Source organism: Manis javanica, chromosome 14 (assembly GCF_040802235.1).
Source record: "Manis javanica isolate MJ-LG chromosome 14, MJ_LKY, whole genome shotgun sequence".
Taxonomy (NCBI): Eukaryota; Metazoa; Chordata; class Mammalia; order Pholidota; family Manidae; genus Manis; species Manis javanica.
This window is the reverse complement of record NC_133169.1, coordinates 28,356,681-28,380,811: the sequence shown is the minus strand read 5'-3', so window position 1 is coordinate 28,380,811 and position 24,131 is coordinate 28,356,681. Positions and strand designations below refer to the sequence as shown.

The 24,131-nt window shown below is 34.6% G+C and overlaps 1 protein-coding gene across 6 annotated transcripts in view; it reads left to right on the top strand.

The window, feature by feature from the left end:
- KCNT2 (potassium sodium-activated channel subfamily T member 2) overlaps positions 1–24,131 on the top strand; it is a 451,692-nt gene that overhangs the window by 408,775 nt on the left and 18,786 nt on the right. For 5 of the 6 annotated variants that reach the window (XM_073221980.1, XM_073221978.1, XM_073221982.1 and 2 more), the window contains one exon: positions 19,506–19,806. In XM_073221980.1, coding sequence (XP_073078081.1) covers positions 19,506–19,806 — 301 coding nt within the window. Of the gene's footprint in view, positions 1–19,505; positions 19,807–24,131 lie in introns of those variants that run through there. The other variant, XR_012125235.1, reaches the window with a different exon arrangement.

Below are 24,131 nucleotides of genomic sequence, written 5' to 3'. Positions count from 1 at the left end.
TAACTTTAAAAAAATGTGTCTAATAGAGTAATCATTGTCCCATTTATCAATCACTAGTCTTTACTACTAAATTGTGATATCTTATTTTAATACATTATTAGATTATTAGTTTACATTTAAAAAATAATGAAGATTACAATAGAATAGTTTTAAAACTAACTGTCCATTCTCTGCCATTAATCAATAAAAATGTTTTTATTCCATTGGGTCAAGTGCTAAGAATCCTGAGATAAACAATTTCAAAGAGCCTGTACTCAAATGTTTACTATGAATTTTTTTGTATTTGTAACAAGTTAAAATGTTAGACAGTGAGTTAGACTTCAGTTATATTACACCAAAACTGTAATTGAAAATTTTGCTTCAACCTACCAAAAAATGAACAAAATATCATTCCTTAAAATGGAAGAATAAGATAGCATGATTTTTATAACCCTAAATATTTAACGATTGTATAATGACTTGGGTAGATCATTTTTAGACACTATAGCCAGTATGAAAGCTCAGAATATTTTTATAAATTTCATTAAATTTATACATGGGGAAAACAACTTTGTTATAATACCTAAACTTTGAAATAATAAAGATATTGAAGTCAATAACAATTATTGAATTTATATAATTATGTCAAATATTCTGTCATGAACAATGTTTCATGAGCTCGTTAATTGTTTTGTTTCCTTCTACTAACTGCACTTTTTCTTTCTATCAAACCTTAGACAATTTAGCAAAGAAAAAAATTTAACAAGAACAAGTTTCTGGTAAACTTTAAAAATAATAGCTTATTCTTTACCTAAGTTTATTCAAGAGCCCTATAATAAATAATCAATCACATAACTAGATTATGTGTTATGTGGGGATTTGTCATATTTTGTCCTTGTTGCTGACTGTCCCATGTATGTATTGTTTAGTCATTGTTTAAACTATATATTGTGTGTTTTTTCCTCCCTTTGTGTCAGTCTCGAGAAACAGCATCACAAGTAAGTACTCTGTTGGTCTCCCTTTCTTCAAACGGTTTAACATATGAATTCAGAGCTGTTAAAGGAAAAGAATATGAAAGATTAAATTCAGTATTTCATATTTTAAAATAAAAACAGTTAATTAAGCTGAAATATTATAAATGCTGTATTTTCAAGTTAGTTTTCAATCCTCATAGATTTTCAGTTCTATTAGGATTGCAAATTCATTTTGCCTGTTTGTCTTCAAATTATATTCATATATTAATTCAATCATACGTTTTATTGTGTAGTGTCATTGCCAGCTGGCACGTAATCACTATAGGTTGTCTGTCCTTGAGCAAGGTGCCTCCTTCAGTGCAATCAGCTGGGACTGAAAGGGAATGGGGGAGTTACATGACATAAGACATACCCTTGAGTATTCTTCATATGTAGGCTGGTCCCCCTGGAAAGGGATATGGGAATAATAGGACCTATGGTGGATTTCTTCTATATACATTTTAATGTTGAATTTAATCTTTAATAGGTTTAATTTACTGTCAAGAAGAAGCCATCAGTTTAATGTTTGATAACATCAAACTATGTTAGTAGTTGATTTGATATAATAAAAATAAACTTCTTAATATTATGTATGTGTACAAATACTTTTTCTATTTCTAAAACCTTGATTTTATCTTCATGTGATTTGCGTTTTTATTTTATTTTCCATTTTCTTCATATAAACTATGACAAATAATTATCATTATGGTCTTAGTACTTATCACAGACCCCCAAGCATTAACTAAGGAAACCAGTTAAAATATAAACTTTCAACTTTAAAAATTGCATTTTGAATGCCAAAGCAATGGTAGAATCAGCCCATTAGTGTAAAATTTAAATGCCAGAGTTACCAAGTATAAACACGAATCTATTTTTGAGCTTGTTGAATTTTGGAATAAAGTTCAGGTAATCAGAATATCTAAATTTTTGATGTAATGACTGCTGTTTTCCCAAATCATAGGTTTGACTCCATATAATAAATGCAAATTATGTTTATTAAATTATTTTGGACATAGTAAATTATTTAAGTTTTATAATAATCATTATAATTATTAACTATAATATATAACTCTAGTTATATATAGTATAACTAGAACTCTAGTTATACTATACATAATCTAAAACTCTAGTATATATTTAGATATGTTATTTTTCCCATGTAGTAAACCCAGTGAAATATATTAAATATTCACCAAGGAAGCTTCACTTTGCATTCTGTGAATAACGTCTTAAAGCTGTACCTCCTGACCTTCTTCATATCATGGTGCAAATAGAAAATAGTAATGTTTGTTTGGAATGAAGCTTCAGCTACTATGGCTGCCTGCAGGCTGAGCAAATTAAGATTTTAGCTCAATGCAGAACTTATCTCTGGCACATACTAGGTTTGGGTATTTCATCTTAAATGTTTAATGGTTGGTTTACTAGGGTAAGTTTTATAGCGCTTTGAGCTCAAATGAGATCAACCATTTCTAAAATTTTAAATTTACAGCAGTTTTTCACCTGGCCTGCTGCACAGATAAGACTTCAAGTGCATTGCATTAGCATATAACAACAATAAAATTCTGTATAGGGGATTCAATGCACAATCATTAATCAAACCGAAGCCTAATTCTCAACAGTCTCCAATCTTCTGAAGCATAACAAACACGTTCTTACATGGTAAACAAGTTCTTACATAGTGAATAAGTTCTTACATGGTGAACAGTGCAAGGGCAGTCATCACAGAAACTTTCGGTTTTATGCAACATTTCACTGACACATCACAAGCAAAGCTGCTTCTCTAAGTCTTTCCAAAGGGATTCCCAGGTCTGAGTTCAGACCCGGCTCCGCAGTGTTTGAAGCAGTCAGGATTCACTCTACACTGCAGAACAAAGTTTTCTTTTGGCTTAAAACTTTTTAGTTTTATGCTTGGAAGTGGAGTTACAGGTTTTTGACAATATAGGGTTTTTTTAGACAATATTTTTTGACATAGTTATAGGTTATAGTTCTGTATGTTGATTCACATGTTCTATACTTTTTTTTTTTTGAGAGGGCATCTCTCATATTTATTGATCAAATGGTTGTTAACAACAATAAAATTCTGTATAGGGGGGTCAATGCTCAATGCACAATCATTAATCCACCTCAAGCCTAGTTCTCGTCAGTCTCCAATCTTCTGAAGCATAATGAACAATTTCTTACATAGTGAACGAATTCTTACATAGTGAATAAGTTCTTACATGGTGAACAGTAAGTACAAGGGCATTCATCAGAGAAACTTTCGGTTCTGATCACGCATTATGACCTATAAACAATCAGGTCAAATATGAATATTCATTTGATTTTTATACTTGATTTATATGTGGATCCCACATTTCTCCCTTTATTATTATTATTATTTTTATTTTTAATAAACTGCTGAAGTGGTAGGTAGATGCAAGATAAAGGCAGAAAACATAGTTTAGTGTTGTAAGAGAGCAATTGTAGATTGTCAGGTGTGTGCCTGTAGACTATGTGCTAATTCAAGCTAGACAAGGGAAATAAAACATCCATGGATGCAGAAGCTTTCTCTCAACACAGGTGGGGGTGAGGTTCTGAGCTTCACCACTGTTGTTCCCCAATTTCTCACCTGATGGCCCCCCTGCGACTGTGCCTGTCTTAAGTTGTTCCTCCCTTGAGGAATCTTACCCGTCTCTGGCTAACCAGTCATCTTCCGGGGCCATACAGGGAAATGTAAAGTTGGTAAGTGAGAGAGAAGCCATGTTGTTTGAAAGGTTAGCTTTTTACTTCTTTGCAGATTTATGCCCTGTGGCTTTTATGCCCAGCACTTGTCTCGAGGTATCTTTACCACCTGGAGGAATTATGATACTCGGTAAATTCGATATGAGGCACGAATTCTATTTAAGGGTTGTAATTAGGAAGGAAGAAGAAAAGCTATAGAGGTAGCAGACGGAAGAAAACATGGGAGGATTGATTATTTCTTTGACATATGTTCTTGTAGAGTACCTTAAGTATGTATAGGTTTTAAACTACTAACTTGTGCACACATGTTAATATAATAGGAATACGGTGACATAAACAAAGCAAATCTATAATTACCAGCCATCTCCAGTGAAGCCAAGAAAACCATTTAGGCACCCTAGGCATTTGTGAAAATTAGTCTATGATATGATGGATATTGTCCAACTGTACTTGAACAGTCTGAGAGAAATCAGACAAATTAAAGCAACCCATTTCTGGGATCTCTTCACATCCCATATGTTCTTTTAACCATAGGTAGTCTATAGTCATAAGATTTTGGAGTGCTACAACTTGCACCCCTCCCAACTCCTGATTGAGTTCAAACAGTACAGATCCAGTCAAATTTATTGTCTCAGTGTATGCACATGCCAGCCTAGACATCTCCCTCCTCATTCCAATGGCAAGTCCAGGAAATGGTGGGGTGGACGCAGCCACAACTACAGCATCACCTGGATCCCTGTGGAGGCTTTTAAATGATCATCCCCCGGCACGAGTCCTCCAGAGAGTGCTGATGCTGGAAGATTCTCCTCATATCGTATCTTAGTTCATTTTCTGGGTAGCCAAGCTAGGCCTTGATCATCTGCATAGAAACAAACAGACCCTTTGCCCACACTTTGACATGCCCTCTATACCACTGTGTAGAACTCATTGGAGGTCAGCACACAGGAACTGCTTTTTTTTTTAATTTTTAATTTTTATTTATATTAAGAGAAAGGAATATTATCAGAAAAGAGTACCTCCATAGCTGATCATCTGACACCCTTTAAGTGATGAACATTAAGGATATTTAAAGCATGCTTTAATCTTTGATTTACCAATTGTTTTATCCTATCAAGGAGAAATCCCCCTTTTCTTTCTCTCTTTTTTTTAATCTTTAATCTACACTTACATGAAGAATACTATGTTTACTATGCTCTCCCCTATATCAGGTCCCCCCTAAAAACCACCTTATGGTCACTGTCCATCAGCATAGCAAAATGTAGAATCACTACTTGTCCTCTCTGTGTTGTAGAGCCCTCCCTCCCCTTTCTCCCTCCGCCCCTTTGCATGCTAAACTTAATACCCCACTTCTTCTTCACGCCACTTATCCCCGCCCTGCCCACCCATCCTCCCCAGTTTCTTTCCCTTTGGTACCTGTTAGTCCATTTTTGGGTTCTGTAATTCCGCTGCTGTTTCGTTCCTTCAGTTTTTCCTTTGTTCTTATACTCCACAGATGAGTGAAATCATTTGGTATTTCTCTTTCTCTGCTTGGCTTATTTCACTGAGCATAATACTCTCCAGCTCCATCCATGTTGCTGCAAATGGTAGGATTTTTCCTCTTTTTATGGCTGAGTAGTATTCCATTGTGTATATGTACCACATCTTCTTTATCCATTCATCTACCGATGGACATTTAGGTTGCTTCCGATTCTCGGCTATTGTAAATAGTGCTGCGATAAACATAGGGGTGCATCTGTCTTTCTCAAACTTGATTGCTGCATTCTTAGGGTACATTCCTAGGAGTGGAATTCCTGGGTCAAATGGTAAGTGTGTTTTGAGCATTTTGAGGAACCTCCATACTGCTTTCCACAATGGTTGAACTAATTTACATTCCCACCAGCAGTGTAGGAGGGTTCCCCTTTCTCCACAGCCTCGCCAACATTTGTTGTTGTTTGTCTTTTGGATGGCAGCCATCCTTACTGGTGTGAAGTGATACCTCATTGTAGTTTTAATTTGCATTTCTCTGATAATTAACGATGTGGAGCATCTTTTCATGTGTCTGTTGGCCATCTGAATTTCTTTTTTGGAGAACTGTCTGTTCAGTTCCTTTGTCCATTTTTTAATTGGGTTATTTGTTTTTTGTTTGTTGAGGCGTGTGAGTTCTTTATATATTCTGGACGTCAATCCTTTATCAGATCTGTCATTTTCAAATATATTCTCCCATAATGTAGGGTTCCTTTTTGTTCTATTGATGGTGTCTTTCACTGTACAGAAGCTTTTCAGCTTAATGTAGTCCCACTTGCTCATTTTTGCTGTTGTTTTCCTTGCCTGGGGAGATATGTTCAAGAAGAGGTCACTCATGTTTATGTCTAAGAGGTTTTTGCCTATATTTTTTTTCCAAGAGTTTAATGGTTTCATGACTTACATTCAGGTCTTTGATCCATTTTGAGTTTACCTTTGTATATGGGGTTAGACAAAGGTCCAGTTTCATTCTCCTACATGTAGCTGTCCAGTTTTCCCAGCACCATCTGTTGAAGAGACTGTCATTTTCCCATTGTATGTCCATTGCTCCTTTATCAAATATTAATTGACCATATATTTTGGGGTTAATTTCTGGGGTCTCTAATCTGTTCCACTGGTCTGTGGCTCTGTTCTTGTGCCAGTACCAAATTGTCTTGATTACTATGGCTTTGTAGTAGAGCTTGAAGTTGGGGATTGAGATCCCCCTTGCTTTATTCTTCTTTCTTAGGATTGCTTTGGCTATTCGGGGTCTTTGGTGTTTCCATATAAATTTTTGAATTATTTGTTCCAATTCATTGAAGAATGTTGCTGGTAATTTGACAGGGATTGCATCCAATCTGTATATTGCTTTAGGCAAGATGGTCATTTTGACGATATTAATTCTTCCTAGCCATGAGCAGGGGATGAGTTTCCATTTGTTAGTGTCCCCTTTAATTTCTCTTAAGAGTGACTTGTAGTTTTCAGAGTATAAATCTTTCACTTCTTTGGTTAGGTTTATTCCTAGGTATTTTGTTCTTTTTGATGCAATGGTGAATGGAATTGTCTTCCTGATTTCTCTTTCTATTGGTTCATTGTTAGAGTATAGGAAAGCTACAGATTTCTGTGTGTTAATTTTGTATCCTGCAACTTTGCTGTATTCCGATATCAGTTCTAGTAGTTTTGGAATGGAGTCTTTAGGGTTTTTTATGTACAGTATCATATCATCTGCAAATAGTGACAGTTTAACTTCTTCTTTACCAGTATGGATTCCTTGTATTTCTTTGTTTTGTGTGATTGCCATGGCTAGGACCACCAGTACTATGTTAAATAACAGTGGGGAGAGTGGGCATCCCTGTCTGGTTCCCGATCTCAGAGGAAATGCTTTCAGCTTCTCTCTGTTCAGTATAATGCTGGCTGTGGGTTTATCATATATGGCCTTTATTATGTTGAGATACTTGCCCTCTATTCCCATTCCGCAGAGAGTTTTTATCATGAATGGATGTTGAATTTTGTCAAATGCTTTTTCAGTATCTATGGAGATGATCATGTGGTTTTTGTCTTTCTTTTTGTTGATGTGGTGGATGATGTTGAAGGATTTTCAAATGTTGTACCATCCTTACATCACTGGGATGAATCCTACTTGGTCATGGTGTATGATCCTTTTGATATACTGTTGAATTCTGTTTGCTAATATTTTATTGAGTATTTTTGCATCTACATTCATCAGGGTTATTGGTCTGTAATTTTCTTTTTTGGTGGGGTCTTTGCCTGGTTTTGGTATAAGGGTGATCTTGGCTTCATAGAATAAGTTTGGGAGTATTCCCTCCTCTTCTATTTTTTGGAATACTTTAAGGAGAATGGGTATTATGTCTTCTCTATGTGTCTGATTAAATTCCGAGGTAAATCCGTCTGACCCTGGGGTTTTGTTCTTGGGTAGTTTTTTGATTACCATTTCAATTTCTTTGCTTGTAATTGGTTTGTTTAACTTTTGTGTTTCTTCCTTGGTCAGTCTTGGGAGATTGTATTTTTCTAGGAAGTTGTCCATTTCTTCTAGGTTTTCCAGCTTGTTGGCATATAGGTTTTCATAGTAGTCTTTAATAATTCTTTCTATTTCTGTGGAGTCTGTCATGATTTTTCCATTCTCATTTCTGATTCTGTTGATTTGTGTTGATTCTCTTTTTCTCTTAATAAGTTTGGCTAGAGGCTTATCTATTTTGTTTATTTTCTCAAAGAACCAGCTCTTGGTTTCGTTGTCTTTTGCTATTGTTTTATTCTTCTCAATTTTGTTCATTTCTTCTCTGATCTTTATTATGTCCCTCCTTCTGCTGACTTTAGGCCTCATTTGTTCTTCTTTGTCCAGTTTCGATAGTTGTGATGTTAGGCTATTCATTTGGGATTGTTCTTCCTTCAAGTGTGCCTGGATCGCTATATACTTTCCTCTTAAGGCTGCTTTCGCTTCTTCTCACAGAAGTTGGGGCTTTGTGTTGTTGTTGTCATTTGTTTCTATATATTCCTTGATCTCTATTTTGATTTGTTCATTGATCCATTGATTATTTAGAAGCATGTTGTTAAGCCTCCATGTGTTTGTGAGCCTTTTTGTTTTCTTTGTAGAATTTATTTCTACTTTTATACCTTTGTGGTCTGAAAAATTGGTTGGTAGAATTTCAATATTTCGGAATTTATTGAGGCTCTTTTTGTGAGCTAGTGTGTGGTCTATTCAGGAGAATGTTCCATGTGCACTTGAGAAGAATGTATATCCTGTTGCTTTTGGATGTAGAGTTCTATAGATGTCTGTTAGTTCCATCTGTTCTAGTGTGTTGTTCAGTGCCTGTGTGTCCTTACTTATTTTTTGCCCGGTGGATCTATCCTTTGGGGTGAGTGGTGTGTTGAAGTCTCCTAAGATGAATGCATTGCAGTCTGTTTCTGTCTTTAGTTCTATTAGTCTTTGTTTCACAAATGCTGGAGCTCCTGTGTTGGGTGCACATATATTTAGAATGGTTATATCCTCTTGTTGGACTGAGCCCCTTATCATTATGTAGTGTCCTTCTTTATCTCTTGTTTTTTTCTTTGTTTTGAAGTCTATTTTGTCTGATATTAGTACTGCAACCCCTGCTTTCTTCTCACTGTTGTTTGCCTGAAATATGTTTTTCCATCCTTTGACTTTTAGTCTGTGCTTGTCTTTGGGTTTGAGGTGAGTTTCTTGTAAGCAGCCTACAGATGGGTCTTGCTTTTTTATCCATTCTATTACTCTGTGTCTTTTGATTGGTGCATTAAGTCTATTTACATTTAGAGTGACTATTGAGAGATATGTACTTATTGCCATTGCAGGCTTTAGATTCGTGGTTACCAAAGGCTCAAGGTTAGCTTCTTTAGTATCTTACTGCCTAACTTAGCTCACTTATTGAGCTGTTATATACACTGTCTGGAGATTCTTTTCTTCTCTCCCTTCTTATTCCTCCTCCTCCATTCTTCATATGTGGTATGTTTTGTTCTGTGCTCTTTTTAGGAGTGCTCCCATCTAGAGCAGTCCCTGTAAGATGCCCTGTAGAGGTGGTTTGTTGGAAGCAAATTCCCTCAGCTTTTGCTTGTCTGGTAATTATTTAATCCCACCATCTTATTTAAATGATAGTCGTGCTGGATACAGTATCCTTGGTTCAAGGACCTTCTGTTTCATTGCATTAAATATATCATGCCATTCTCTTCTGTCCTGTAGAGTTTCTGTCGAGAAGTCTGATGTTAGTCTGATGGGTTTTCCTTTATAGGTGACCTTTTTCTCTCTAGCTGCCTTTAAAACTCTTTCCTTGTCCTTGATCCTTGCCACTTTATTATGTGTCTTGGTGTTGTCCTCCTTGGATCCTTTCTGTTGGGGGTTCTGTGTATTTCCATGGTCTGTTCGATTATTTCCTCCTCCAGTTTGGGGGAGTTTTCAGCAATTATTTCTTCAAAGAGACTTTCTATCCCTTTTCCTCTTTCTTCTTCTTCTGGTACCCCTATAATATGAATATTATTCCTTTTGAATTGGTCACATACTTCTCTTAGTGTTGTTTCGTTCCTGGAGATCCTTTTATCTCTCTCTATGTCAGCATCTATATGTTCCTGTTCTCTGGTTTCTGTTCCTTCAATGGACTCTTGCATCTTATCCATTCTGCTTATAAATCCTTCCAGGTATTGTTTCACTTCTGTGATCTCCTTCCTGACATCTGTGATCTCCCTCTGGACTTCATTCCATTGCTCTTGCATTTTTCTCTGCATCTCTGTCAGCATGTTCATGATTTTTATTTTGAATTCTTTTTCAGGAAGACTGGTTAGGTCTGTCTCCTTCTCAGGTGTTGTCTCTGTGATCTTTGTCTGCCTGTAGTTTTGCCTTTTCATGGTGATAGAGATAGTTTGCAGAGCTGGTATGAGTGACAGCTGGAAGAACTTTCCTTCTTGTCGGTTTGTGGCCTTCCTCTCCTGGGAGAATAGCGACCTCTAGTGGCTTATGCTAGGCAGCTGTGCGCAGACAGGGCTTCTGCTTCCTGCCCGGTTGCCATGGAGTTTATCTCCGCTGTTGCTGTGGGGGTGGCCTGGCTGGGGCTGCTCCTTCAAAATGGTGGAGCCCCATTGGAGGGGGAGCAGCCAGGAGGCTATTTATCTCCTTAAGGGGCCTATGTGCTCCCTGCTGCCCAGGGGGTTAGAGTGCCCAGAGATCCCCTGATTCCCTGTCTCTGGGCTAAGTGTCCTGTCCTGCCCCTTTAAGACTTCCAAAAAGCACTCTCCAAACCAAGACAGCAACAGAAACAATGAAAGAGGAAAAAGAAAAAAAAAATGGAAAAAATGCACAATATTCTTTTTCCTCAGGCACCGGTCTCAGGCACCTGCTCACTCGTCTTGCTGCCTTGTTTCCCTAGTATTGGGGTCCCTGTCCCTTTAAGGCTTCCAAAAAGCACTTGCCAAAAATAAAAATGGGAAAAACGCTCGATTTTCTTTGTCCTCAGGCGCTGGTCTCAGGCGCTCACCCACCAGTCTTACTGCCCTGTTTCCCTGGTATTGGGGTCCCTGTCCCTTTAAGGCTTCCAAAAAGCACTCGCCAAAAAAGAAAGAAAAAGAAAAACCACTCCGGTTTCTTTCCATCCGCCGGGAGCCGGGGGGAGGGGCGCTCGGGTCCTGCCAGGCCGGGGCTTGTATCTTACCGCCTTCGCAAGGTGCTGGGTTCTCACAGGTGTGGATGTGGTCTGGATGTTGTCCTGTGTCCTCTGGTCTCTCTTTTAGGAAGAGTTGTCTTTGTTAGATTTTCATAATTCTATGTGGTTTTGGGAGGAGAGTTCTGCTGCTCTACTCACGCCGCCATCCTGGCTCCACCCCCTATACTTTTTATTCAAATGTTAAACAACACCATCTATTTAAGTCTTCCAATATAGGTGTGCTTCTTATAATCTTTCTTATGATGAAGAAAAACAGGAATTGTACTTTGGATATGACGGTGTTTATCTTTGTAACTCTTGTTTATTCTATAATTTCCATCCTTTCAAGATCTAGTTTTTTTTTTTTAACTCTCTATCCTCTTTCCCTTTCCCTTCAAATATGTGCAGTTTTCTATAATTCTACAGAAAAAAATTTCACCTTTTATTCTATTTTTTCTTATTTAACTCTTGCTTTTAAATTCTGAGAAAAATTCATATACACTGTCCATTCTATTCATTATCCATTCCTCCACAGCTTTTCACAAGTACTTTATTAATCCTTCTTTCATCACTAAAAATCTCTTTGAACCAAAATCATTGGCAGTTTAAATTAGATTTAATTTGCTTAAATATCTTATAACTCTTAACAGGGTTCATTATCTCCTACATCTTAAAATAATTTTATCTTTAGTTTTCATATTATAAATTATTCTCATTTACCTGTTTTCACAGGTTTATTTCTTAAACTATCAAGAAGCATTAGCCTCTTTCTGCTGTTCATTTTCCACCTATAGCAGCTCCTCTTAGATCCTGTTCTGATGCCACACAGGAAGGCTTGTCCCGCCCTTGTCCCTGGGAGCATCTGAAACTGAGGTCCCCAGGAACCGCGGCACAACAACGATCCTTCCTTACTCCTCTTCTTTGCTGTCTCTGTAAAAATAAGTATTATTTATGACATGTATATGAGAGGGGGAAAAGTTATAGCAAGAATTATTTGATAAAATTCATCACCCGTTCCATTCCTTGAAAAATATTTCTCCCTTGGACTCCATGATAATCAGTTTTTCTACTGTGCCTTTGTCTCCTTTCCTAGGACTGGGTTTCATCTTTAGTTTCCAGAAAGTGTTCTGTTATCCACCTGATGGTAGTGTAAGCTTCACTGCGATTAGTCTTTCCCAGGGCATTAATCTTGGTCCCTGAACAATGCTAAGCACTTTGTTATTTTATGTAATAGTAACAACAAGCTAATATGGCAGACAATATTACATTTTTAAATGAGCAGAGATTTAACACATTAGCTTGACCAAGGTCACAAACTTAGGAAGTCACACACCTGATTTTAGAGTTTATTACTATCTGACACTGGAGACTCTTTTTTAAATTACTAGATCTCACTGCAGCAGTCTCCACCAAAATTTCTGGCCACCTCACTCTTTTTCACCATCTGCTTTGAGTTTCACAAATGCTTTTTTGGGACTCATGCAAGGGAAGTGGCACTTGAGCCATAACCAGGCACTTACTAAAGCTATGTTTATACTCTCTTGCTCTTTTTCTACACTTGGCCTCAAAACATTCATTGTACTTTGTTGTTTCCATGATTATCTCTGTGTTCTGTATTGATGATGGCAAGTTTTGTTTTCTGCCCTAGTTGTTTTAATTCCTAAAAATGAAGAATAAGCTAATTATCTGCATGATCCTTTCCATCTTATTGTCTACCAGAAATATGAATATTGAGTATACTAGGCACTAGATACACTCATTTAGATGCTTGGAATGTATCAGTAAATACACACAAAAAAATTCTCACCACTAAAATAGGAGGCATTCAATAAATGTTTAATGTAAACTTCAGAAAGCTGACATGGAAATTTCATGTCTGTTCTCAAATGTAATACTTCTTGGTGGATTTACTATATCTAAATTGTCTTCCCTTCAATGTGTTTCATAGTACAGATAGATTAATAATCATTTTCCTTAGTTTCTTCACATGATACAGGATGCATATACTTTGATACCTGTTATATCAAGTCAAATTTCTTGATGTTAGATTTTAAACTACTCTATAATCTAGCCATTCTTTATTGACAGTCCTATTGTCTCTGTTCCTTGTATAAATAATTTATGGAGCTATTTTGCCCGACCAAATGATCCCTGGACTTAGTACTGGATGATCTGGATTAAAATGTTGGCTCTTTCTTTTTCTAGTTGTGTGTGAAGATGGTCTATTTTCAGCATATAGCAGACTGAGGTAGGGGAACATGTTAGTATCACTTCACATGTTAGAAAAAAGGCAGGAATGTGTTAAGACAGCTAATGGCAAACAATTCTGTAGCAAAGTGCACAGAGTACATATTTCATTGTTTTTCACTGCTTTATTATTTTTGAGTGGATGATGCTGCCTTAGAAAACTTTGTATCAATACACTTAAATTTATAAATAAAATAATAGTAACATTCCTATAACTTGTATAAATACCTTGTAATCTTAAATACATTTTAATTTATATACACTTACCACACACATACACCATGAGTCTAAGCTCATCTATAATTTCCTTTCATTTTCTTTCTTACAGAAATTTTATTCTTGAATCTTTTTCTTACTTTATTTTATAATTCTTTGGAAAATATTTTCTATCCCTGATTCTTATTTTGTTAATTTCCAACCTCAGGAAAGCATTTCTTACATTATTTATAAACTTTAACTTAATAATAATCTCAGTGGCATGCTTAATAGCCAGAAGCTATTTAAATGCATCCAATCTGTTTGACTGAACTCACCTACAGAGTCATGCGCTTCCCTCCACTCAAAATCTTAAACTGCACGGACGTCTTTCTTTTACTTTGCACTGTCATGGGAAGCAAATTAAGACTTCAGTCACAGGTCCTTGTTGAGTGGCTCATAGAATTTACAAAATTAGAACTAAATGGAAAACTATAAAGTTTGAACTAATTCATTTAGGTCTTCATAAGGGAGTGGTGATCTGTAAACAATAGTATACTTTGGTCAGTGAAGCTGTTTTATTCTTTACATAATACTGTGAAAATTTGTATCTGCCAAATCTTACATCATTGTATCTGTTCTTTAATTCAGGCATATATAATAGAAATTTCCTTTGCACAGACTCATTTATCCATAACTGGCATATGCTTTCAGGCAGTGGTTCTCAAATACTGGAAAAGAGAAAAGGATTATGAGTGTGCGTGTGTGTGTTGCGCATGTCTTGGGTGCGGTGGGATTGGTGCTGTGCTCGGATGAGAGCTGCCGTAATGGTTTTCCATAGTTAGTGACTCCAAGGATGGGATTCAAGAATATAAAGAGGGAAGAAAAAAGTTAGATATTCTGGGTTTATGCTAGCATTATGACAATTGAAACCTCTGTACATTAATTATTTCTGAATGATAGCTTTGAAAACTCAGGGAAAAAAATAACCAAAAATGTGAGAAATAATATCAAGACAATAAATAAGCTAAGTTTAAAATTCTACAGAGACTACAAAAAGCAAAGATTTAATTAGACGCACACAAACCACATGCACACCACAAAATCAAGTCACCAAGGATGTATAATTATGCAACTTAATGTGTATATGTAGAAGAAACAAATAATTAAAAAGGACATTTAATTCAGAAATATAATAGTAACTAGGTTTGATTTTCTTTAAGGGATAATAATAGAAAGGTAGGTGCTAAATAGGAGAGAGAGAGAAGAAAAGAGTGGAGGAAAGGAAGATGCGCTCTGTTTGACAGCAGTGGGAAGCTAATAGCATGTGTTTGTAGATTATCTAACATGATCTCAAAATAAGCTGGAATAATTTTTCATTTGGACATAACATTAAATTTTGACTTGTGAAGTTATGGATCGAAATGGTGAGTTAGTGGAGGTTCCATCTACTGTAAGTCAACCTTGTATTCATAGAATCATAGATGAAATATACCTAAGAGAAAATGTAAATGTAATATCTTATTTTTAGTTAAGGAATATAATAAAAAAAAAAGATTGAAATAATTTTTGTTATTCCACCAAATGATTAGCTTTAAAAAAGCTATTCTTTGAAACTGAATTTTTGAGTAACTATTTAGCTTTAGAATTCACATCAGTTTTACTACCAGATTCTTATTTTTATTTTTATTAGGAAAACCAGCCTAAGTAGTATTATCACTGTTTTTCGAGAAACTCGTTTTTTTTTCCTTAAAGTCATGAGGTATTAGCCTGAATGATTAAAAATATAACTTCACATTTGATTCCAAATTAGGAATTTTTTAGACTACAATATTGCTTATTCTCTAATTATCTCTGTGATTCTGAAAATATGTTGAACATATACATCTAAATAAAATGTAACTAGTTATTTTTATCTCTTCTTAGTCACAGACTAAATGAACTTACTAAAATGGGCCTTTATGGAAAATGAAGAAACATCTTTCTGTGGATTTTTTTTAATAAAAAATAAATTTCCATGGGACCCAAAACAGCCAAGGTACATGTGGATTTAAATTTAGATGATCTCTCACATATTCTTAAAATTTAACCTTCCTTTCAGGAAAACCAATAGATAGTAATTCTTTTACAAAATAAAGTAACATATCTTCAGTGATTTCATTTTCCTCTGTGTTCTTTAGAAGCAGTTCAGAATATCTTCCATCATAAGTCAGCACCATTTATAAGTTTACTATAAAACTACTCTAAGGGAGTCATGAATAGAGACTATAAATACTTATTTTCAAAGTACTGGGTGAACTGACCTACTTTAAAATACCGCTTTGTTCTACAGATTCTCCGCAACCTATGACATGAATAAAATCCATGAAATGGAGAAGCTGAATTGCATCATTTCAATGTGTGTGTGTGGAGAGTGTGGAAAAGGATGTTTGATATATTTTGTGAATCTGACACTTTCTACCTGTCTGAAAACAGTGAAAATAATTAAGCTTTTTAGGCATAAGAAACATTTTCTCATTTAAAAGTATTCAGTTCTTATTTTTGTGAAGAAGTATTTTAGCTTTTTTTTCAGTCATATTATTTGATAAGCATTTGAAAAGTAATATAACTTTAATAAAATGATAACTTTTTTATAAGAAAATTTTAGGAGCAACCATAGGAATTTTTCATTTCCTTGTAACTATATAAATATGGTATCAGAAGCATTTCATACAAAATATGTGTCTTAGTCCATTTGGGCTGCAACAGCAAAATACCACAGGCTGCATAGCTCATAGATAACAGAAATGCATGGCTGGGGTTCTGGAGGCTGGAAATCTGAGAGCGGTGTAGCAGCACGATCAAGCGAGGACCCTCTTCTGGTTTATCCTTGCATGGGGAAAGGCACTCGGGAGCTCTATGGGGTGTTAGAAGGACACTAGTCCCATTCATGAAGAGTCCAGCCTCATGACCTAATCACCTCCCAAATACTCCATTATCCCTGGGGGTTAGGATTTTAACATATGAATTTTGAGATGACACAGATACTCAGATTAGACCATAACAATATGCCAATATCTTTCTTCATTCTCATAAACATTAGTATTAATCTTGATTTTTCAAGTTAATGATTAGGCTTCTGACAATGTGAGTACAAAAAAGTCAAACTAGAGTCTTCCCATTATTCACAAATATGGTAAAGAAAAATTTGTAGAAGCAGTGCAGCATAAGACATCTTCACTTACACTTAAATACATATCTTTTCTTCAGAGTCATAAAACTTTAACTGAGGAAATGTTACCCCCAAGAATTTTTTTTATATCACCTTGATTGCTTGTAAAATATAGTTGCTGATAGGAAAAACTACCTCTGAAAATGTTGGGGAGCCATTTTTTCATAACCATTTTTCACTTTTGCATAACCCCTTTTAATTATTTATCTTTCTTTTCTCCCTGTTTACTGTCTTTTCACACAGGATCATGAGCTATAATATTAACTAATATTTATTAAGCATGTGTTGAGACTAACATTTATTAAGCATGTGTATATTATGCACTTTTCATTTATTATCTCTTAAATATCTATAGAAGAACACTTTGGACAAAGTAAAACATAATTACCATTTTTCAGATAGGGAAATGGGATAATCTTAAAGGACTTAAGTTACATAACCAAGAAATAGCTGGTAAGTGGTATAAACTGTTTAGATCCAGATCTGTCAGAACTCTTGCTTTAAACCACTCTGTCACTCTGACTCTAAGTTCAGGAAAAGGTCCTACAATAAAGGTATTCTTATGTATTCCAGCATTGTGCTATTCCCACTTGATCATGATATCATGTTCAGGACACAGTAGAGTTACAAGATAATGAAATGACAAAAGGAAAGTATATAAATGGGCCTTCTTTTAAAACATACAGGCCCATTGGGATTAATCATTCTTAATAGGATATATGTGGAAGTTTACAGTGAACAAACTTTTTTTTACACTAATGTACTGCATGAATTTTCTACAGCATTTCTATGAGGTAGAAGAAGGGTTTTATAATTCTCATTTTATATAAGGGTTAAGCACTTTTGTCGTGGAAACAGAGCTTTATGTTGTCACTTTAGATTTTTTAAAATTAACCCCCAAATCCTTCCAATTCCTTTTGTCTGTAGTTAAACTGAAATATACAAAGAGATGTAACCTATTTTATTTAATTATTGACAAGGCCTTGTTATTCCTATGGATTTTATGCATAAATCATGATGTTCCCCTCCATGGGGAATTTAAACTGATCAAAATGATAGTGTTCTTTAGCAAATATATACATAGGCATCAGTTCATATTTTAGATGTATACCTGATGCAATTCTCAGTACACATAATTTTTTAAAAAATTCATCAAGACAAATAATGTTTCATCCCCTGCTTGGAAAATAAGCGAGTCCTAATATCTCCCCTAAAATATTTGTTAGCTTTTGGTTCTGCGACTTTACAACATGTGATATTATGTGAGCATAATATCTTCAGTATTTATTTGGTCTGGCAAGATTACTAATTTCACCTATTTGTAGAAAACGAACTATTACAGGGACATATGACTAGAAAGATCACTTCAAATAAATGTAAGATTGTCATTAACAGACTTTTCAAGCCATGTATCTAAATATGAATGAACTAAATTGTTTTCATTTTTGTTACGAAGTGTTTATAAACTGAAACTATGGAACAAAGATTGATACTGGTGGCTTATATTACTCACTCAAGGGCTTATGTAGTTTGCTTCCACAGAGAGGATTTTTAGTATAGTATCAAGTAGGTGAGATTAGAATACAGTGTTTATACAGGTATCCATTGTTGCCAAATCATGGTATTAAATGCTAATAATTCTAACTTAAATTATACAGTTAAAAAAGTTATCTAAAATTTTTAAATGGAAATTTTCTTTTCATGAAGCTATGAAGGTTAAAAAATTATTTTTGTTATTTTCTGATTCAGTACTGTTTTGAAACAAATATGGATGAATATTTATATTTCTCATTGAATTTAAGTGTGACATAATTTCATAGCTTGCCACTGGGAATTGTATGTAAGGCCTTGAACTGAGCTTCCATAATTTATATTCACTTTCAAAGGATTTTATTAGATCTGCCTATTGACCTTACTTAAGTTGATAATTTAAATTCGATTACTTTGAAAGCTAGCAACATGCGCATGTTATAGCTGAAGCTCAAACTTTCCTCCATAGGAGGGAAACCCAGTTAGCAGATTCGTGAATGCTGCTTTAACATGCAGTGAAAATCAGGAAGCTGTTGGTTTGCATGTGCACGCTTTTAGGAAGTAGGGTTTTCTGCTTGGATCAATATTGCATTTCATATCACTTCCTGTTATGAGAAGCAACAATTTTGAAACAGGAAGCTTTTCTTTATTAAGGGCCTATAATCAAAGGTAAGCTTCTTACTTTAAAATTGGATTTAGAGGCAAAAGAGTAAATCAGAATAGACTTATGAGTCCATTGTTTTTTCCTCCTATGGAGAAGAGCCTACTTTATTTGTGATTCTAGGATACATCGTGAAATATTAATTTAACAACACATTATCACTTAAAATATGGAGAACAGTTCCTGAAATGTTTTAATATTTTAATCAAAAACATTTTATATGGTGAATAATTAATGCATGAATTAAACAAAAAGTGCCTGTTGTTTTCTTCTGGGTCATGAGGATAAAAAAATTCACATTTTATAAAGTTCATTCCAAAGCCATCTTTAGAAAGAGCAGTAATTTCAATACCTTTACACACATGACTGATTTCCATATAAACCAATGTTCATAACCTCTATTTAAATTTCATGTGAAACCCTTGTGGTAGATTTAGAAAAATCCATTACATAGACTTTATTTGAATAAAGTTATAAAATATCCAGGTTTTTTTGTTTGTGGCTTCAAACCACTCCTTGCTAGCAGTCTCAGGATAACTTTGATGCATTAAACTAAATCCTTTCATAAAAACATATTGGAGAATGCGAAGATATTTTATCTGGCTTATATATCAGTTCAGAAAAACGTATTTTCTAATAATATTTTTAGTAACAGAAAATTAGTATCAATGATTTGAATTTTGCTCATACTGTGAAAACGCTCCTGAGATATATAAGTATCCCAGGATACTAGCAAAAACTATTAGCATAACTCCAGGCTACATTTATTTCTAAAATCTGATTTTCGATGTCTATTTCCTTTACAGTCTCAAATATCTATTAGTGTAGAAGAGTGGGAAGACACCAAGGACCCCAAAGAGCAAGGTCATCACCGAAGCAACCACCGCAACTCCATGTGCAGCGACCAGTCCGACCACCCCCTGCTGCGGAGGAAGAGCATGCAGTGGGCCCGGAGACTGAGCAGAAAAGGTCCCAAACACTCTGGTAAAACCGCTGAGAAAATGACCCAGCAGCGACTGAACCTCTACAGGAGGTCAGAAAGACAGGAGCTTGCTGAACTTGTGAACAATAGAATGAAACACCTGGGTCTTTCTACAGTGGGATATGGTATGCTCTTTAAAAATATTGCACGATATGGACTTGTGATTTCTTGCCTTTAGCCATTGCATAGTTGTTTCTAACTTAGTAAGTCAAAAGTCACATTTTTGCTTCGCAGGTCGGTTTGAAGGAACTAGCGACATATCTAATATCCTACAGAAAATTATGAAGTGCTAAAAATTTTAAATATTTGCTTATTTCTCTAGGCACTGTGCTGAACCTATTACTTGAATTATCTTAATTTTAATTTTCACAAAGCTCTTATATTTTAAATATAAATTAACTTGCTAATAGTATCGCTGAGATTTATATCCAGTCTGGCTCCAGTCTCTTTTAAATCCTTCCATAAACCTCATCTTATTCTAAGGCCTGGAATGAAATGAATTTGAGGCATTAATAAGTAACTAAATGTGTCAAGCGTCAGATGAACCAAAATGTTCCTATAAAATTTGTTTAGTTTCTTGTGGTGCAGAAACAAAACGTCTTCAGAAGCTCTAATTTGAAGCTCAATTAGTGCTTGATTTCATACAGTGTAGATCCCTCTTGATACTTGTTAGGGTTCTATTTTGATCTATAGTTGCAGTATAGACAACATAGCACAGCTTAAATAAAAAATGCAAAGATAATTTTAAAATACATCATTTATTACTGTATGAATGTTATTTAAAAAAGAAATTTAATCAACTTAAAGGAAAACAGAATGATAAGATATTTTGTTTTGTTATATACATGTATATAAAGCAGGTAAACTAGAAGCTGAAATCTCAGAATCATTCAGGTTACGGATAAAATTAATTAATTTGATATTTGCTCCATCTAATCTTTATTATTAATATCTCAGCTTGAAACAATAGGAAGAAATTTTAATATTGAATGCAGAGTTACAGAGAAGCTGTGTTCTTCGAACTAGAAAAGGAAACATATTTATTGAGTACCTACTCTATTCCAGGAACTATGCTAGGTGTTTTATGCATATTTTCTCATTATTCCTTATAACTCAAATTGCATAGGTGTCCCATTTACCTGTCAAAAATTTGAAGCTCCGAGGTTAAAGACCTTGTTCAAAGATGTACAGTTAAAATGAGTCAGAATTTCATATGTAATTGAAATTAATAATTATATTTCACATATGTAGTACAGACTCATCCATGACCAATAATTTTAATATAACCACACAGATCCTATTAGGAATCAAATTAAAAGAAAAAAATGATCTTCATTTAAAAATATTAATAGCTTCTTGCCTATTTAATGACATTGATTATGATATTTTTTAAAGAACTTCCGTCCTATATTTTTATGTACTTCTGTTAGTTATTACTCAGTTACTTTTTCTTTTTTGAAAAGTTCTAGTAAATGTTCATCCAAGTTCCAGCTATATTTCATAAACATTATAACCCCAGGCTGGTCCTGTAAGAGGTGGCAGATAACAGTTTGATTCTAAGAGACACAAAAATGCATGAACTGACTGCATGGAAAAATCACCAGGGAACATATTATGTTTTTGCTAATGAAACTTCTACCAGGTACCTTGCATTCAGTTACTTTCTATGGTTTGTTTTTTATGTGTAAACATGTTGGTTTCTCACACTAACTCTTACAGAAAGGAAGAACGGATATTGTCCACCTTTCACTTTCTCTTTTCTTCCATATTTTTTCCTCTGTCCATCTCTCTATCCTAGATCTATTAACCCATTCTAAAGCCATGTATTGATTACCTCTAATAACGTAAAAGATTATGAAAACAGGATTCAGAATCTAACACATCATGGGCTTCTGGACTTCCCCACGTATTCCTAATTTAAGATAATTCACCCATCAAATAGGTATTATTGGGCTGCCCTCTCAGTACCAGGAACTGTTCTAGGTACTGGGAATAAAACAATGACCTGTTCAGGCAAGACTTCTGCATTTGTGGAACTTATAATCTAGGGCCAGCCAGTAAATTTATTGAATTGTTTACCCTGTGAAGTCAATTTATCACTATGAAATGGAAATAATATGTATATGGTACATACCTTTTTGTGTGGACAAAAGGGATAATGAAGATTAATGTGTTTAACCCAGGAGTGGCATTCATTTAGCACCACAGATCTACCACATATCTTTTTAGGTACTGTACATCTGTGCCTTATACATAAAAAGTAGGAGGGTTTTTTTTTGTCCATCTGAAAAAAAACAAGAACAAATTTTGCACCCTTGGAGGCAGTCCTGTCTCCACTGAGGATGCACACTTTAAAACAATTATTATTTTGCATGTTTTCCTTCCTCCCTTAAAGGAAAGGGAGTGCCTTGCTCATCTTTTCATCTTTGTATTCTCAAAAATCACACATTTCCTGACATATAGGAGCCCAGGTCACATTGAATGTGTGAGCAGATGGAGTGCTTACAGATGAGAAAACAGTCTCAAATATAAATGATTTACTTGAGTCACCTAGCTTAATATACTTGAGTTAGTACTTGACTCTATATCTTTTTATGTTTCCACAACACCACATGCTCTTCCTACATGATTGTCAATATTTTATAGTGTTTTATAGGTGAAAAATGTTAAGTGCTTTATACCCAATGCATGATGATTGAATTAACCACAAATTCTAATCTGACTTTATTCTAATCTGACTTTTTCTGAGTGGCTCTGGCTTGCTCCAAAAGGATAAACAGATTACTTTTGATTTACTGGATATAAAACATAAGGGAGACTAAAAGGGAAAAGTTAAAAGATGACTTTTGAAGGCTTTAGTTTGAACAACTAAATGTATGGTGGTAACATTCACTGAGCTTAAAATGAATACATTGGGTTGAAGATAATAAATTTTGTTTGAGTTCCTAGAAGACTTCTAATGGGTGATGTTACATAAGAGGCTGTATTTCTGCTGTTTGGTGCTTAAGAAATAGAAATGAGATATTTATATAGACTTGAGAGTCATGAGAATATAGGTTTTAATTACCACAATAGGGATAGATGAAATAACCCCAGATGAAAGACTAGAAGAAAACTCTAGAAAATACTCACATTTCTGGAATGTTTAGGGAAGAAGTATTCTTTTAAGAACAAAAGATTGAAGTGTCTAGAACTGAATTACCAAAGGATGTGCCGTACAATGATATGCTATCAATTGGTGACATGTTTTATCCTGACTCTTCAAAAACCATAGGATAAGTTTTTTAACATTTCCTGATATAAGGCCTGTTTCTATAGGTTAGTTTGAATTAATCAGTATGTTTATGCATGAACATTTGCTGCAGAAATATGATTTTTTCTGCTGTTTCACACCCTGCTGAGGATATTACATAACACACATTATATGCCTGATATTATTTTCTAGATCTAAAAAAAATTAATTTTTGGAACACATCTCTACACAAGGTTCGGGAGATGGAATTTGAGGACCTGCATGTTTTAGGAACTAAAGTGTCAATCTACAAATTCGCTTTGCTTTCCATTTAAATTTTTAAGGGAATTTCTTCCATATACTTTTAAAAACATTCACCTAAAAGTTCATGGCATTATACACTAACTAGCTGTGCATTCTTGGGCAAGTTACTATCTCTCTGAACTTCATGTACTTCAACCATAAAATAAGGATAATGAAGTCTCCCCAAAGGGGTGTGCTGTGAAATAATAGAACATATCTGGAAAAAGATATTTCAATCTATAAACTATACCTCAAATGTGAATAATTATAGTTTTTTTATTAATAATGCATTATTGTTCAATAATCTATTCAGAATGGCTTTCACATTCACTAAAAAGAAAAAGAAAAGAAGAAATCCTTTTAAATGACAAGGAGGTAACTACAACTACCTTTCATTACCTCCTCTGGAAAGTTAGTTTCTTTGTAAAGTAAATTTACAATTTGCTTAAAATAAAGGATAAATTAACCAAGAACTGTTTTTACAACTAACATGCTGACTTAACTCTCAGTCATTCTCTTTCTTACGGGAAGGAAATAAGCACAATGAATGAGAAAGGATTGTTATTCCCACCCAAACCACCCAAACCTATGATAAATGTGGTAGTAGTGGAAGTGACAGTAACACCACCAACTTTTATTTTCAGATTTTAATAAACTATTGATAATTTTCATATAAATTTTTAATAAAAATTCCAAGTCCCTTGTTAACAAAAAATCAAGTTCCTTTTCCTTGTATAATATTAAACACAATTTTATCCTAAAACAAAATACCAAAGAAGGAAAAGGCACCATAGCTAGGTATTTCTTCTAGAATGTTGTATAACATTTAGTACAATACTAATGTGCAACATTAGTATTGTAAATAAAATAGAATGTGTATAAATTTTAAAAACTCAATTAATCCAAATATGGCAC